The sequence below is a fragment of the Mobula birostris genome, chromosome 3 (assembly GCF_030028105.1).
Source record: "Mobula birostris isolate sMobBir1 chromosome 3, sMobBir1.hap1, whole genome shotgun sequence".
NCBI classification, from domain to species: Eukaryota; Metazoa; Chordata; class Chondrichthyes; order Myliobatiformes; family Myliobatidae; genus Mobula; species Mobula birostris.
Window position 1 is genome coordinate 60,978,238 of NC_092372.1, and position 17,887 is coordinate 60,996,124.

The 17,887-nt window shown below is 42.6% G+C and overlaps 1 protein-coding gene across 1 annotated transcript in view; it reads left to right on the forward strand.

Annotated features, from left to right (window-relative positions):
- Window positions 1–17,887, forward strand: part of scfd2 (sec1 family domain containing 2) — a 302,066-nt gene that overhangs the window by 264,680 nt on the left and 19,499 nt on the right. Inside the window, exon 7 of the mRNA XM_072252713.1 lies at window positions 15,720–15,854. Coding sequence (XP_072108814.1) covers window positions 15,720–15,854 — 135 coding nt within the window. The remainder of the gene's footprint in view (window positions 1–15,719; window positions 15,855–17,887) is intronic.

The window sequence follows — 17,887 nt, forward strand, 5'->3', positions numbered from 1 at the left end:
AAATAAAGGCATAGACTATTTTCTAAACAGGGAGGAAAAATTCAAAAATCAGAGATGTAAAGGAACTTGTGAGTCCTCATGCAGGATTTCCTAAAGGTTAACTTGCAGGTTGAGTCATAGAAACATAGAAAATAGGTGCAGGAGTAGGCCATTCGGCCCTTCGAGCCTGCACCGCCATTCAGTATGATCATGGCTGATCATCCAACTCAGAACCCTGTACCAGCCTTCCCTCCATACCCCCTGACCCCGTAGCCACAAGGGCCATATCTAACTCCCTCTTAAATATAGCCAATGAACTGGCCTCAACTGTTTCCTGTGGCAGAGATTTCCACTGATTCACCACTCTCTGTGTGAAGAAGTTTTTCCCAATCTCAGTCCTAAAAGGCTTCCCCTTTATCCTCAAACTGTGACCCCTCGTTCTGGACGTCCCCAACATCGGGAACAATCTTCCTGCATCTAGCCTGTCCAATCCCTTTAGGATTTTATACATTTCAATAAGATTCCCCCTCAATCTTCTAAATTCCAATGAGTATAAGCCTAGTCGATCCAGTTTTTCATCATATGAAAGTCCTGCCATCCCAGGAATCAATCTGGTGAACCTTCTTTGTACTCCCTCTATGGCAAGGATGTCTTTCCTCAGATTAAGGGACCAAAACTGCACACAATACTCCAGGTGTGGTCTCACCAAGGCCTTGTACAACTGCAGTAGTACCTCCCTGCCCCTGTACTCGAATCCTCTCGCTATAAATGCCAGCATACCATTCGCCTTTTTCACCGCCTGCTGTACCTGCATGCCCACTTTCAATGACTGGTGTATAATGACACCCAGGTCTCGTTGCACCTCCCCTTTTCCTAATCGGCCACCATTCAGATAATAATCTGTTTTCCTGTTTTTGCCACCAAAGTGGATAACCTCACATTTATCCACATTAAATTGCATCTGCCAAGAATTTGCCCACTCACCCAACCTATCCAAGTCACCCTGCATCCTCTTAGTATCCTCCTCACAGCTAACACTGCCACCCAGCTTCGTGTCATCCGCAAACTTGGAGATGCTGCATTTAATTCCCTCATCTAAGTCATTAATATATATTGTAAACAACTTGGGTCCCAGCACTGAGCCTTGCGGTATCCCACTAGTCACTGCCTGCCATTCTGAAAAGGTCCCGTTTATTCCCACTCTTTGCTTCCTGTCTGCCAACCAATTATCTATCCACATCAATACCTTACCCCCAATACTGTGTGCTTTAATTTTGCACACTAATCTCCTGTGTGGGACCTTGTCAAAAGCCTTTTGAAAATCCAAATATACCACATCCACTGGTTCTCCCCTATCCACTCTACTAGTTACATCCTCAAAAAATTCTATGAGATTCGTCAGACATGATTTTCCTTTCACAAATCCATGATGACTTTGTCCGATGATTTCACTGCTTTCCAAGTGTGTTGTTTTCACATCTTTGATAACTGACTCTAGCATTTTCTCCACCACCAATGTTAGGCTAACCGGTCTATAATTCTCCGGTTTCTCTCTCCCTCCTTTTTTAAAAAGTGGGGTTACATTAGCCACCCTGCAATGCTCAGGAACTAGTCCAGAATCTAAAGAGTTTTGAAAAATTATCACTGATGCATTCACTATTTCTTGGGCTACTTCCTTAAGCACTCTGGGATGCAGACCATCTGACCCTGGGGATTTTATCTGCCTTTAATCCCTTCAATTTATCTAACACCACTTCCCTACTAACATGTATTTCCCTCAGTTCCTCCATCTCACTGGACCCTCTGTCTCCTACTATTTCCGGAAGATTACTTATGTCCTCCTTAGTGAAGACAGAACCAAAGTAGTTATTCAATTGGTCTGCCATGTCCTTGCTCCCCATAATCAATTCACCTCTTTCTGTCTGTAGGGGACCTACATTTGTCTTAACCAATCTTTTTCTTTTCACATATCTATAGAAGCTTTTACAGTCAGTTTTTATGTTTCCTGCCAGTTTTCTCTCATAATCTTTTTTCCCCTTCCTAATTAAGCCCTTTGACCGCCTCTGCTGGACTCTGAATTTCTCCCAGTCCTCAGGTGAGCCACTTTTTCTGGCTAATTTGTATGCTTCTTCTTTGGAATTGATACTATCCCTAATTTCCCTTGTCAGCCACGGGTGCACTACCTTCCTTGATTTATTCTTTTGCCAAACTGGGATGAACAATTGTTGTCGTTCATCCATGCAATCTTTAAATGCTTGCCATTGCATATCCACCGTCAACCCTTTAAGTGTCATTTGCCAGTCTATCTTAGCTAATTCACGTCTCATACCTTCAAAGTTACCCCTCTTTAAGTTCAGAACCTTTGTTTCTGAATTAACTATGTCACTCTCCATCTTAATGAAGGAGGCCACCATATTATGGTCACTCTTACCCAAGGGGCCTCTCACGACAAGATTGCTAATTAACCCTTCCTCATTGCTCAAAACCCAGTCTAGAATAGCCTGCTCTCTAGTTGGTTCCTCAACATGTTGGTTCAAAAAGCCATCCCGCATACATTCCAAGAAATCCTCTTCCTCAGCACCTTTACCAATTTGGTTCACCCAATCTATATGTAGATTGAAGTCACCCATTATAACTGCTGTTCCTTTATTGCACACCTTTCTAATTTCCTGTTTAATACCATCCCCAACCTCATTGCTACTGTTAGGTGGCCTGTACACAACTCCCACCAGCGTTTCCTGCCCCTTAGTGTTACGCAGCTCTACCCATATCGATTCCACATCTTCCCGGCTAATGGCCTTCCTTTCTATTGCATTAATCTCCTCTCTAACCAGCAATGCTACCCCACCTCCTTTTCTTTCATGTGTATCCCTCCTGAATGTTGAGCTCCCATCCTTGGTCACCCTGGAGCCATGTGTCTGTGATCCCAACTATATCATATTAATTAATAATAATCTGCACTTTTAATTCATCCACCTTGTTACGAATGCTCCTTGCATTGACACACAAAGCCTTCAGGCTCGCTTTTACAATGCTCTTAGCCCTTACACAATTATGCTGAAAAGTGGCCGTTTTTGATTTTTGCCCTGCATTTGCCGGGCTGCCACTTTTACTTTTCACCTTACTACTTTTTGCTTCTACCCTTCATTTAACACCCCTCTGTCTCTCTGCACTTGTTCCCATCCCCCTGTTGTGAACTAACCTCCTCTCTCCTAGTCTCTTTAATTTGATTCCCACCCCCAACCATTCTTGTTTAAAGTCACCTCAGTAGCCCTCACAAATCTCCCCGCTAGGATATTGGTCCCCCTAGAATTCAAGTGTAACCCGTCCTTTTTGTACAGGTCATGCCTGCCCCAAAAGAGGTCCCAATGATCCAAAAACTTGAATCCCTGCCCCCTGCTCCAATCCTTCAGCCACACATTTATCCTCCACCTCATTGCATTCCTACTCTCACTGTCGCGTGGCACAGGCAGTAATCCTGAGATTACTACCTTTGCGGTCCTTTTTCTCAACTCCCTTCCTAACTCCCTATATTCTCCTTTCAGGACCTCTTCCCTTTTCCTACCTATGTCATTGGTACCTATATGTACCACGACCTCTGGCTCCTCACCCTCCCACTTCAGGATATCTTGAACACGATCAGAAATATCCCGGACCCTGGCACCAGGGAGGCAAAGTAGCATCCGGGTCTCTGGACTGCGCCCACAGAATCGCCTGTCTGACCCCCTTACTATCGAGTCCCCTATTACAACTGCCTTCCTCTTCCTTTCCCTACCCTTCTGAGCTACAGGGCCAGACTCTGTGCCGGAGGCACGGCCACTGTCGCTTCCCCCAGGTAAGCTGTCCCCCCCAACAGTACTCAAACAGGAATACCTATTGTCAAGGGGCACAGCCACCGGGGTACTCTCTATTACCTGACTCTTCCCCTTCCCCCTCCTAACCGTGACCCACTTGTCTGCCTCCCATGGCCCTGGTGTGACCACCTGCCTATAACTCCTCTCTATCAACTCCTCACTCTCCCTGACCAGACAAAGGTCATCGAGCTGCAGCTCCAGTTCCCTAACGCAGTCCCTCAGGAGCTGCATCTCGGCGCACCTGGCGCAGATGTGGACGTCCAGGAAGCTTGGAGACTCCAGGGCCTCCCACATCCGGCACCAAGAACAACAAACTGCCCTCACACTCATACTGCCCCTCTCCTCAAATAACAACAAAAAATGAATACCAAACTTTCCTCGCCTCGCCGGTTTCTACCTAAGCCTGTTGAGTCGAAGCCCTTAAGCCTTCACTCTGCTCCTGGCTCACTCCGCTGCCCGCTGTATAAGGCTGTGTCCTTTTAAATCTTCCACGCTTCACTGCCCGACGTCACACACCTGCACAGTCCCACCTCTCTGAACGCCAATGGAAAAAAAGACCGAAAAATTCAAAAATGGCTTCCTCCACACTCCCGCTCCGATTTTCAGACTTCCTTCTCCGAGTCAGTGGTGAGGAAGGCAAATGCAATGATAGCTTTCATTTCAGAAGGACTAGAATATAAAAGCAAGGATGTAATGCTGAGAATTTATAAGGCATTGGTCAGATTGCACTTAGAGTATTGTGAGCAGTTTTGGGTCCTATAGGAGTGAGGAGTGTTTGATGGCTCTGGGGCTGTACTCACTGGAACTTACAAGAATGAGGAGGTATCTCATGTTCAGCTACTCATTGTGATCTACTAGTAATGGTTAAAAGCTTAACAGATACTCTAGTCAAAGTGATCTGTTCTAAATAATTCTGAGGAGTCTGTTAGTTGCCGTTATAAAATCACCAGTGCCCTTTGTGAGTTCATCCTGAGGCCTGGATTCCACATATACCATCTGTGCTATCATTCTCCCATGTTGAGTAGTGGGCATTCCCTCCTTGTCAGGTGTCCATAGAGGGGTACTAATTCGCGTGGCCAATAATGTAAGTTATCACTGGCTTCAAATGAAGGTGATGCCTGAGTCTCTCAACATATGTAGATATGAGTCTGCTTGGCATTCTGCCTCCTGTTTGCTTGAATCATTTGTACTCTTGTAGAACTTGGTGCTCTGGATTTCCATTGGTGCATGACTTTTGCCGCCTCCTTTTCCAAAGAATATATCTGAAAAATCACAAAGCTTTTCTATGAGGAGCAGAGGGATATTGCAGTGTACTTAACAGAACAAGTTGATAATGTAATGAGAAAAGCAAACAGGATGGTGAAGAACAGAGAGGTTATGCTGGAACTGTATGTACACTATTTTACAGGATCGGTGTGATTACATTGAACAAGGAGCATAGAAGATTTATAAATGTGTTGCAGAAGAGAAAAATGTAGAAGGACTGAATTGGCAGGGGTTATTTTATTTTGATCCGAGGAGGCTAAAATGAGACTTAATTGAGGTACAGGTATATAGGATTGAATGGACACAGATGTAGTAAGAAACTGTTTTTCATGGCAGAGGAGCCAAAGATTAGGAGGCATTAAAGTATTTGATAGATGATGGTGGATCCCCTCACCTAAAAGAGTGCTAGAGCCAGAGATCCTTCACATATTTAAAAAAATATTTGTATATGGGGTTAGACTGGGTAACTCTTCCCTGATGGGTACAAGTACCATGGGCTACCTTATGTGACATCATTTTCTATGATTCTTTGTAATTCATTGAGTATCTGAAACACATTCCAATGAGAGATTAGTGAGAAAAAAAAATTATGTTTCTTCTGCTACTGGATAAAGAGCAGCAATTTTACCTGAAACTAAGTAGAGGAGAGTTTATTCAAAATGTTAAATGATCAAAAATATTAAATAGAAAATGGATTGCAAATGTATGACTATTTTACTTTAGTAATGGTGCTTTATGACATCTGGTTCTTATTCCAAGCTTTACTGGTGCTTTTGCATTTGTACTTGTTTTCTATTATGGTTTCCATATGTCTTGTTTACCTTTCTCATTTTTTTTTAACCATTACAGTTGTTTGAAAATCTCCTGTTGACTGAGAATCAGACATCCAAGGTGTCACAATGTGTCACCTGTCTAACCTATGCTGAATGAAATTTTGAAGCAACAGCATTTTGCCTCTGTGCTGTTAATCATGCTTAGAACCAGGCTTTCAAGTCTTTGAAAGGCCTGAGGCGATCAGATACATGTTTGGTTCTGTAAGGTAATGATTGGTGCAGTGGACTAGGACAAAGTCTTTCAACAAAATATCACCTATGTCATGATGAATTTCTTTTCCAAAATGGACTTTGGGAAGGGAATCAGGAACTGGATCCTACTGCACTGCACAGGCATCTGTAATGCAGTTTAAATCAATAGGTGGAAAGCAGATAGCTTCCCATCAAGTCTAGGTTGCCCATTTTCTTCTGGCTAGTCTGTGTGCTGCATGAAAGCCTTGACTAAATCCATCAAGAAGGGAATGAGTACAAGATGACACTAGGCAGTGGGGCACATAGGTCAAAGTCTTCCTGCACATGGACAATATCGTTGCCTTCCTTCAAGAACAGTGCCTATAAAAAGAATTCACCTCCCCCCCCCGGAAATTTTCATGTTTTATTGTTTTACAACATTGAACCACAATGGATTTAATTTGGCTTTTTTGACGCTGATCGACAGAAGAGATTCTTTCGTATCAAAGTGAAAGCAAATTTCTACAAATTGGTCCAAATTTATTATAATTATTAAACACAAAATAATTGCAGAATTACTCACCCCCTTTAAGTCAATATTTAGTAGATGCAGCTTTGGCAACAACTACAGCCTTGAGTCTGTGTGGATAGGTCTCTATCAGTTTTGCATATCTGGACACTGAAATTTTTCCCCATTCTTTACAAAATTGCTCAAGCTCTGTCAGATTACATGGGGATCATGAGTGAACAGCCCTTTTCCAAGTCCAGCCACAAATTCTCAATTGGATTGAGGTCTGGACTCTACCTTGGCCACTCTAGGACATTAACTTTGTTGTTTTTAAGCCATTGGTTATTGTCTTGCTGGAAAACATCTCCCAAGTCACAGTTCTCTTGCAGTCTGCATCAGGATCAGGTTTTCCTCCCTGCATTTTACCCTCTACCTTCACAAGCCTTCCAGAGCCTGCTGCAGTGAAGCATTCCCACAATATGATGCAGCCACCATGGTTCTTCATGGTAGCGATGGTCTGTTTTTGATGATGCGTAGTGTTTAGTCTGATGGCCAAAAAGCTCAATTTTGGTTTTATCAGACCATAGAACCTTCTGGCAGATGACTTCAGCATCTCCCACAAGCCTTCTACCAAACTCTAGCCAGATTTCATTTGAGTTGTTTTCAGCAATGGCTTTCTCTTGCCACTCCTCCATGCTACGACTAGTGAAGCACCCGGACAACAGTTGTATGCACAGTCTCTCTCATCTCAGCCACTGAAACTTGTAACTCCTCCAAAGTTGTCGTAGGTCTATTGGTGAGCTCCCTCACCCGTCCCCTTCTTACACAGTCTCTCAGTTTTGAGCACACCCACTCTAGGCAGATTTACAGCTGTGCCATATTCTTACCATTTCTTGACGATTGACTTAACTGTACTCCAAGGGATATTCAGTGACTTGGAAAATCTCTTGTATCCATCTCCTGACGTGCTTTTCAATAACCTTTTAGCAGAGATGTTTGGAGTGTTCTTTTGTCTTCATGGTGTAGCTTTTGCCAGGATACTGACCCACCAACAGTTGGACCTTCCAGATACAGGTGTGTTTTTACTACAATCAATTGAATCACCTCGCCTGCACACAGGTCTCCAAAAACAGATCTCCTTTTAACTTATTATGTGATTCTAAAGTCAATTCGCTGCACTAGTGATGATTTGGTATGTCATATTAAAGGGGGGTGAATACTTATACAATCAATTATTTTGTAATTAATTTAGATCACTTTATAGAGACCTGTTTTCACTTTGACACAAAAGTCTTTTTCTGTTGATCAGTGTCAAAAAAAACAAATTAAGTACAATGTGATTCAATGTTGTAAAACAATAAAACATGAAAACTGAAGGGGAGTGAATACTTTCTATAGGCACTGTAGATGAGGACTTTCTACTACTAGACATTGAGAGGCTAGGCCAATGGTAGAAGCTCCTCAAGCACTTGAAGTCTGTGTCATCCCAGCAGACTACAGGAGTAGCAGTGATGCTATGCAGACAGGATGTGGAATCACTGCCAATGTATTGAACAGATACCTCTGTGATAGTATAGCTCGAACAACACTACAAATGAGCATCTTCACCAGGCTTTCTACTTTCCTAAAGACTGGTCTCCTGCCTCAGATAACACTGGTGAAGTCTTCACTTCCTTGGTTGGAACCCTCAGAGTAGACCTTTGTTGGTTGTGGTCTTCATTAGCTACTGATGAGTCCTTCACTGCTGACCACCAAGGCAGAGTTATCACTGCTCTAGTTTGCTGATGGGGGGGAGTTAAATTCTGGAAACTTCTCTCAGTTCGACTAATGGAAGGGCCACTACGAGTCATTTCAAAGGATACTGATTATGGGAGAAGCTATAAATGCATCCTTACAGTTAAAGTAGGGACGGAAAACCTAGGCACCACTGAGTTTGCCTCTCTATTTTCACTCTTTCCCTGGATCAATACTTAAGTAAAATATTCACACACTCTTTCCACAGTATTGCTGGCCTGTGATCTAAGGCTGAATGTCTTGCCCAGGTAGCTTTATGTAGTTCAATCTTATGCTAATCAAAGCTTAGCTTGGCTAATTTTTCCAAAATTCCTGGTTCTGTTCTGAGGAACCGATGGCACCAAGCTGCGAGGTTTCTCAAAGTTGTGGCTCAGCCTTAATTGTTTTTTAGGTTCTGTTGGATTCTGAATTTTTTGCGATCGAATGTTCTCCAGAAGGCAAGAATGAGGCCTAAATCTTGTTGCTTACCATTGCTGTTATTTATTAAGTGCTACAAGAATGAATGAAGAAAGAAGATGAAGCATAAGGGTAAGGGAGAGAGAGAGAGAGAGAAATAAAGAGACAAAGAGCCAAAGACACAGAGATTGAACCAGCATGGTTTAGTCCTTTTATACCCGTTTGCAGATAACACAATCCATTAAGTTTCCATAGATAACAGTTAACCAATAAGATGGCCCCCGTTCAAGTAATGTGATACCCACCACTTAAACTAAGTTGTTACAAAAGCAACTGCAACTACTAGTAAACACACTGAACAATTACATGTAAAGAGGTAAATGTACATTTGTATTAAAATACAAACAAGAGTAGAAAAGTTAAAGGAAAGTAACAATTACACAGTTCAATCCAACAGTTCATAGGGATGGTTTTGGGGACAACATGGGGCTAGGGGTCAGGTTAGAGTTTAGTGATGAGGGAGAGTTAGAGGTCAGGGGCAGGAGGCAGTGGTCGTAGTCCAGATCACAATGCTATGGGTCGAAGCCCAACGATCCCCATGGTTAAAGATCAAAGTTGGTGGGCCACGACAATAAAAGTTGGTGACCCTTGAGATCTGTGAGTCACAGGGCCAAAGTGCATGGGGGACAGATCCAGAGTCCCGAGATCAGTCAACAGGTCTGGAGACACAAGGTCAATCATCAGATCTGGATGCCAGAATCCTGTGATCCCTGAGGATGGAGGTCGAGTCAGCTGAGGACAAAGACCTGCGATCACCGCGGTCTGTGGGCCCTGAGGTCAAGGGCTTTGATCCCCAATGGGAGGTGGGAGGGTAGGAAGGGATTTGTTTTGCTGTTGTGTCTATCTTGTTATATATTTGGCTATTTGTTGTTCTGTTGAACTTTACAGACATGCTGTGTTAGCGTCGGAAGTGTGGTGACATTTGTGGGCTGCCTCCAACACATCCTCAGACTGTGTTGGTTGTTAACGCTATCAACACCTTTCAATGTACATTGACTAATGAATAAATCTAATCTAGTCCATAAATAAGTTGGGCTTTTTTCATGAATGATAAGTTTTGGTGTTATTCAAATGTTTAAAGGTTTTTAAATATTTAATATAAATCTGTTATTAATTTTACATCAGTTTTTCTGAAAATATTAGTAGCAAACAATCTGCAGGGGAAATTAGTGGTTCAAGCATCATCTGTGCAAGGAAAGGAATTGTCAAGACCCTGCGTCATGACTGAGGGTAGAGAGGGCCAGTACAAGGAAGAGAAAGGTAGAGTTCAGAAAGCAGTTTGAGTCATGGATAACGTCACTCACCTCAACTTTGAACTGATTCCACAAACTGTGGGTTTTCACAGACTCTACAACTCCAGTTTTCAATATTATTTATGTATTTATTTATTTATTTGCATGGTTGTCTTCCTTTGTACGTTGGCTGTTTGTAGATTTTCATTGATTCTATTGCATTTTTGTGTTCCACCGTGAATACCTGCAAGGAAATAAATTTGGAGTTTGTATAAGGTGACATATATGTACTTTGATAATAAATCTTCTTTGAACTTTTGAGGTGATTGGTGAAGTGATGAGGGGTGTAGAGGCAGGTTATGCCTGCTGTTTCTCATCACTCCCCTTATCTTCTTTATACTGGCCATCTTGTCTCTCCAACCTCAACCCTGATAGAGGTTTCAACCCGAAACGTTGACGTTTCCTTTCCTCCGTAGCTGCTGCTCAACCTACTGTTCCTCCAGCAGATTGTTGCAGCAGAGTCCAGCTTTTATGAAAATGTGTCTCTTGTCTCATGTCTCTTTTATGAAAATGTTTTCTTTTTGCTTCCCTTTTCATAGTAGCACAAAATAGTTATGTGAATCCTCAAAGCAATAACCATGTTCAAAGCATTTGTAGGACTTCAGACTATGTGCTTTAAAAATTGGGAGCTTTACTGTCAGAGTAATTGGCAATTATGTAGGGTAACAAACTTGGTTTTCAAGAGATATTGAGGCAAAGGTTAAGAAAAAGAAAGAGGTGCATAGCAGGTATAGGCAGGAAGGAGCAAATGATGTACTTGAGGCATAGAAGAAATTTAAGAAAATACCTAAGAAGGAAATCAGGAGAACTAAAAGAAGACATGAGGTTGCTCTAGCTGACAAGATGAAGGAGAATCCCAAGGGGTTCTACAGATATATTAAGAGCAAAAGGACAGCAAGGGACAAAATTGGTCCTCTGGAAAATCAGAGTGGGCATCTATGCATAGAGCTGAAAGAGATGGGAGATCTTAAATTGATTTTTTGCATCTGGTATTTACTCAGGAGACAGACGCAAAGACTATAGAAATGAGGCAAAGCAGCAGTCATGGACCGCATACAGATTATAAAGGAGGAGGTGTTTGCTGTCTAGAGTCAAGTTAGGGGTGGATAAATACCCAGGGCTTGACAAACTGTTCCTTCAGCCCCCGTGGGAGGCTGGTCCAGAAATCACAGCAGCCTAGCAGAGATATTTAAAATATCCTTAGCCAGGGTGAAGTGCTGGAGGATAAGCAGATAGTTAATGTTTTTCCATTGTCTAAGAAATGCTCTAAGAAAGCCTTTTAGCACATTACCCAGGAAATTTTGGGCCAGTAAGCCTGACATCAGTAGTGGGTTAGTTATTTAAAGATATTCTAAGGGACCAGATATATGAGAATTTGGATAGACAGGGATGATTACAGATGGTTAACATAGCTTTGTACTTGCTGGGTCTTGTCTAACCAATCTTATAGAGTTTTTTGAGGAAGTTACCAGAAAAATTGATAAAGGCGAGGCAGTGGATGTTGTCTATGTGGACTTTAACGAAACCTTTGACAAAGTCCAGCAAAGAAAGTTCAGTCGCTTGGCATTCAAGATGAGGTAGTAAATTTGATTAGACATTGGCTTCATGGGAGGAGCCAGAGATTGGTAGCAGATAGTTGCCTGTCTGACTGGAAGTCTGTAACTAGTGGTCTGCCACAGGTATCATTGCTAAATCCATTGTTGCTTGTCTTCTAATGACACCAAGATTGGTGGTGTCGTGGACAGTGAGGAAGGCTATCGAAGCTTGCTGTGAGATCCAGTCCAGGTGGAAAAATGGGCTGGAAAAATGGCAGATGGAATCTAATGCCGACAAGTGTGAGATGTTGCACTTTGGGAGAGAAAAGTGAGTGGTAGGTCACTGAGGAGTGCAGTAGAACAGAGGGATCTGGCAATACAGATACATAATTCTTTGAAAGTAGTGTCATGGGTAGATAGAGTCATAAAGAAAGCTTTTGGCACATTGGCCTTCTTAAATTGAAGTACTAAGTACAGGAGATGGGATGTTGTGTTGAAGCCATATAAGACAGTGGGGAGGCCTAAATGTGCAGTTTTGGTGACCTACCTACAGGAAAGATGTTAACAAGATTGAAAGTGCAGAGAAAATTTACAAGGATGTTGCCAAGATCTGAGGATCCAAGTTAATAGGGAAAGATTGAGTAGCTTAGGACTTTATTCACTAGATTGTAGAAGAATGAGGAGAGATTTGATAGAGGTATACAAAATTATGAGGATTATAGATACGTTAAATGCAAGCAGGCTTTTTCCACTAACATTGGGTGAGACCTGAATTAGAGGTTATGAGTTAATGGTGAAATGTTGAATGCCTTCAGTCAGAGTGTGGAGTGAGCTGCCAGTGAAACTGGTTGGTGCAAGTTTGCAGACTGAGAGACCGCTTTGCTGAACACCTACGCTCTGTCCGCCAGAGAAAGCAGGATCTCCCAGTGGCCACACATTTTAATTCCACGTCCCATTCCCATTCTGACATGTCTATCCACAGCCTCCTCTACTGTATAGATGAAGCCACACTCAGGTTGGTGGAACAACACCTTATATTCCATCTGGGTAGCCTCCAAACTGATGGCATGAACACTGACTTCTCAAACTTCCACTAATGCCCCACCACCCCCTCGTACCCCATTCGTAATTTATTTATTTATATACACACATTCTTTTTCTCTCTGTCCTTTTTTCTCCCTCTGTCCCTCTCACTATACCCCTTGCCCATCCTCTGGCTCCCCCCCCCCACTTTTTCTTTCTCCCTGGGCCTCCTGTCCCATGATCCTCTCATATCCCTTTTGCCAATCAACTGTCCAGCTCTTGGCTCCATCCCTCCCCCTCCTGTCGTCTCCTATCATTTTGGATCCCCCTCCCACTTTCAAATCTCTTACTAGCTCTTCTTTCAGTTGGTCGTGACGAAGGGTCTCGGCCCGAAACGTCGACTGTACCTCTTCCTAGAGATGCTGCCTGGCCTGCTGCGTTCACCAGCAATTTTTATGTGTGGTGCAAGTTTGACTTCAGCTTTTATGAGAAACGTGGATCAGTACACGGTTGGGTGGGGTGTAGAGGCCTATGGTCCGAATGCAGGTTGATGGGACTAGACAGGTTAATAGTTTAGCACAGACTGGATGGGCTGTAAAGCCTGTTTCTGTGTAGTGTTCTATAACTTCAAATTTTGTAGGTTACCCTCCAAGTCGCATGCTATTAGGTCATCCCCAACAGCACCTCGAGATTATCTTCAACAGACGGACTGCAGCAATTCAGAATGGTGGCTCGCTGTCATCATCTTGAGGGCAATGAATGTCAACCTAGTAAGTGACACTTCCAAGCTGAAAACTGAATCAAAATAAAGTAATCACTTAAGTGTATACTCAGTTTCCACTATATTAGGAATGTATATTCAGTTTCCACTTGCTCATTAGTGCAAATATCTAATCAGCCAATCGTGTGGCAGCAACTCAATACACAAAAGCATCTGGGCGTGGTTAAGAGGTTCAGTTTTGTTCAGACCAAACATCAGAGTGGGGAAGAAATGTGATCTAAGTGACTTTGACCGTGGAATGATTGTTGGTGCCAGACGAGATGGTTTGAGTATCTCAGAAACTGTTGATCTCCTGAGATTTTCATGCACAAGCATCTTAAGAGTTTACAGAGAATGGTGCAAAACACAGAACATCCAATGAGCAGCAGTTATGTGGGTGGAAATGCCATGTTAATGAGAGGTCAAAGGGGAGTGCTGGACTGGTTCAAGTTGACAGGGAGGAGACAGACAGTACCTCAAATAACTACGTGTTACGACAGTGGTGTGCAGAAAAGCACAACTCGTCAAAGCTTGAAATGGATGGGCTGCAGCAGCAGAAGACCATGAACATGTACTCAGTACCTACTTCACGAGGTACTAATAAAGTGGCTATGGAGTCTAAGTGAACTTCACAATAACTGCTCCTTCCACGACCAAGCACTCTGGCTATGACATATTCATCAACAACAATTGTTATCTTTCTGGGCAGTCTCTCCTGAGGGGGAGAGAATGAGGTGACCCTGTTCAAGGATGAAGAGAGTTTAGCACATGGAACCAGAAGCATCCCACCCAAGGTGAACGACTGCCCATGTGACACCTGCTCAACAGGAGGCACAGTTGTCGTGACGCAGTACTTCGCTCCGGTTGTGAGGTGACTGATGTGGCCAAGTGGGCCTTGCAGTTTCCACATTTGGGACAAGAGATGTCTGATAGGATGGACAAGTGGGTCATTCATGAGCTGTGTGCTGATTACATTCTTGATGGACTCTTTAATGCTTGGGACTCAAAGTTTTTCAAACCATTCCAAATGCTCCTGCATATTTAGTAGTGATGAGCAAGTGTCCTAGGTATCAACGCTGATGTTGCAGTTGTTGGCTTAGAGATATCACTGAATCTATATTTCTGTTCCCTTCCCATGTCAGGACACAGTAGAGAATACCTGTTTCAAGAGTCAGATGTTGGTCATATGAAGCAACTTTTATAAACCCCCTTTAATATAACAAGAACATATCAAAAATAAGCTGACAAAGTAAAGACCAAACTAAAGCCACATGGACTAAAAGCTTGATTTTTTAAAAAAAAGGTAAGTTTTAAGGTATGAAAAGGGATTAACTTCAAAGATCAAGGATCAACTTTATTCACCGTATACATTTACATGTATTAGGAAATTGCTGTGATGTGTTGGTGCAACATGCAACAGAAAATGACATTTAACAATTAAAAATAAAGTTAGAAATACAGATATGGAATAAAAATGTGCGTAAATACCAGCATGTATTTACAATGTAAACAGGATTATAGTAAGTGGTTTAAAGTGTTTGCAGTGCAATGACTGAGGTAATAAACAGTGGGGTATGGAAGGGCTAGCTAGAAAGGTTGATCAGATTAACCACTAAGGGAAGAAACTTTTAAGATAATGTGAAATTTTTGTTTTCAAAGCTCAATGGTGGTTTCCAGAGGGGAGCTTTTGGACAAGTCAGTTTGCTAGGCAAGTAATGTCCACAATGATGTTTTTTTCCTGCCCACTTCTTTGTCGTGGATACATACAAGTCTTGCAAAGATGATAAACTGCAGCCCATTACTTTTTCTGCTGTCCTGACAGCTTGCTGTAGTTTCATAGTTTTCTTATATTGTGAGAGGGTGCTGCCACCAAACTAGACAATAATGACTGATGTGAGGATGATCTCGATGATGGCAGTGTAGAATTGCACCAGCATGCTCTGGGGAAGATAGAATTTTACCAACTGCTGCAAGAATTAAACCTCTGCCAGACCTTTTTTTAAATGGAGGAGAAATGGTGGAAGTTCAAAGGTAGCTGAAGGCTTCACTTTGGTTGTGGGATCCATTAAATCATAGGCCTGGTGAGCCTAGACAGATGGCAAGGCTACAAAGAACATCTGCCATCTGTAATGAGTTCCACTGGGGATTAATTACTTGTAATATGTTATGATTTTTATTGAAAATACTTTCATGCATTAATTTCTATTAGCAAATAGGATTAATTCAAACTTTTTTTTTATTTTTGTAGGCAACGTACAAACCTTTGGTGAAGCAGATTTTGGAGGAAATATTTCATCCAGACCGAACTGACACTGTGGATATTGAATACATGTCTGGTGGTTTAACTGAACTGCTGAAAACTGGATTCAGTATGTTCATGAAGGTTAGCTGTGCTTAACTTAAAAAAAAGATGATCATTATACATATAGGGTGTTGAAAAAGGCATATACTATGCATGTCTATGTTGGGGCATAGAATATAAAAGCTGGAACGTAATGCCATAACATTGCAAAACACTAGTTAGACCACACTTGGAGTATTGTGTGCAGTTCTGGTCTGCACAATATAAGAAAGATATTACTGCATCAGAGATTTACCTGGATGTTGCTGGATTAGAAGACCTTAGTTATGGAGAGACATTGGATAAGTTTGTTTTCCCTGGAATGAAGGAGGTTGAGGGGTCACCTGATAGGTGTATAACATTATAAGAGATATGGACTGTGTAGATAGTTAGAAATCTTTTTTTCCATGGTAGGGGTATCTAAAACAGGAAGGCATAGGTTTATGCTGAGAGGAAAGAGCTTTAAAATGGTTTTGAAACAAAAGTTATATCTGGAACTCACTGCAGAAGAGGCAATCGCCACGTTTACGTGCCATTTAGATCAGTATTTGAATAGGCAAGGAACAGATGGATATGAACCTAAAGCAGGCAAATGGGATCAGTGTAAATCAGGATGGAGGTCAGCATGGGTGTGGCAGTCCAAAGGGCACGTTTTCTGTGCTGTACGACTTTGAATTAATGAGAAGGATTTCCAGGATCTTGGACCAGAAAAACAGTAATACATGGGAGGGTTAAGACATCAATAGTCACAGTGATCTGAGTTGCTGTTGAACAAGCCTTGGTGAACGGTGCAATACAGACTGTGAATATTATACACTGTAGCCCAGAAGTATGCTGGTGTGGGAGATGGGTATTTACCTCGGGATGCTGAAACCTCTAGGCGTGTTGGAGCTGCATGCCCCTCTTCTCCACAATGGCACTCCCCCCCACACCTGCCCCTGCCCCCGCCGGGCAGAAGAAAATGGAATGTGTTTTAGCACAACCTATAAATAGTGGAGAGGCTTTTGGGAGTCAGAAAGTCATTAGAAGATACCAAGCTTTCCTTCGAGTTCCATTTGACCCTTAACGTGTCCTTGTATAATGATGAAGAAGCCATCCCATTTTCCATGTTGTTATCACCATCACTTGCTGGAAGGAAGTGGGTGGTTTCAGGTAAGGCAGTTAAGGGGCAACAAGCAAGATGCTGAAAGAACTCTACACACAAAATGCTGGAGGTTCTTACCATGTCAGGCAGCATCTGTGGGGGAACAAAACAAGAGTTTTGGGCTGAGATTTTTCATCAGGACTGGAAAAGAAGAGGAAAGAAGCCAGAAAAAGGTGGTGATCAGAGGGGAAGGAGTACAAGCTGGCAGGTGATAGTTGAGGCCAGGAGAGGGGAAAGTGGGTGCGTGGGGGAGGGGGAATAAAATTAGAAGCTGAGAGGCAAAAGGTGGAAGAGGTAAAAGACTGAAGAGGGAGAAATCTAAGCTGAGAGGGTAGTGAGCCATGGAGAAAAGGGAAGGTGGAGGGGAACAGGAGGGAGATGATTGGCAGGTGAGGAGAAGAGAAGGCGTAATAGGGTAACCAGAATAAGGAATGGAAAAAGAGAGAAGTAGGAAGGGAGAAGAAATTATCAGAAGCTGGAGAATCGACGTTCATGCCATTAAGTTGGAGAGAGGGGGAAAAGTGTGCTTAATGGTATGTTCCCATTAGAGATGGCAAAAGTTACAGAGAATGACAAGACCATAAGACATAGGAGCAGAATTAGGCCATTCATCCCATCGAGTCTGCTCCACCATTCTTTCGTGGCTGATCCTGAATCCCACCCAACCCCATATGCCTGTCTTCCAGCCATATCCTTTGATGTCCAACTGATCAGGAAACGATCTACTTCCACCTTATATATATACACACGGACTTGCCCTATACCGCAGTCTGTGGCAGAGCATTCCACAGATTTACTACCCTCTGTCTAAAAAAACTCCCTTTACCTGTGTTCTAAAGAGTCGCCCCTCAGTTTTGAGGCTGTGCCCTTTAGTTCTGGATACCCCCACCATAGGAAACATCCTCTCCACATTTACCCTATCTAGTCCTTT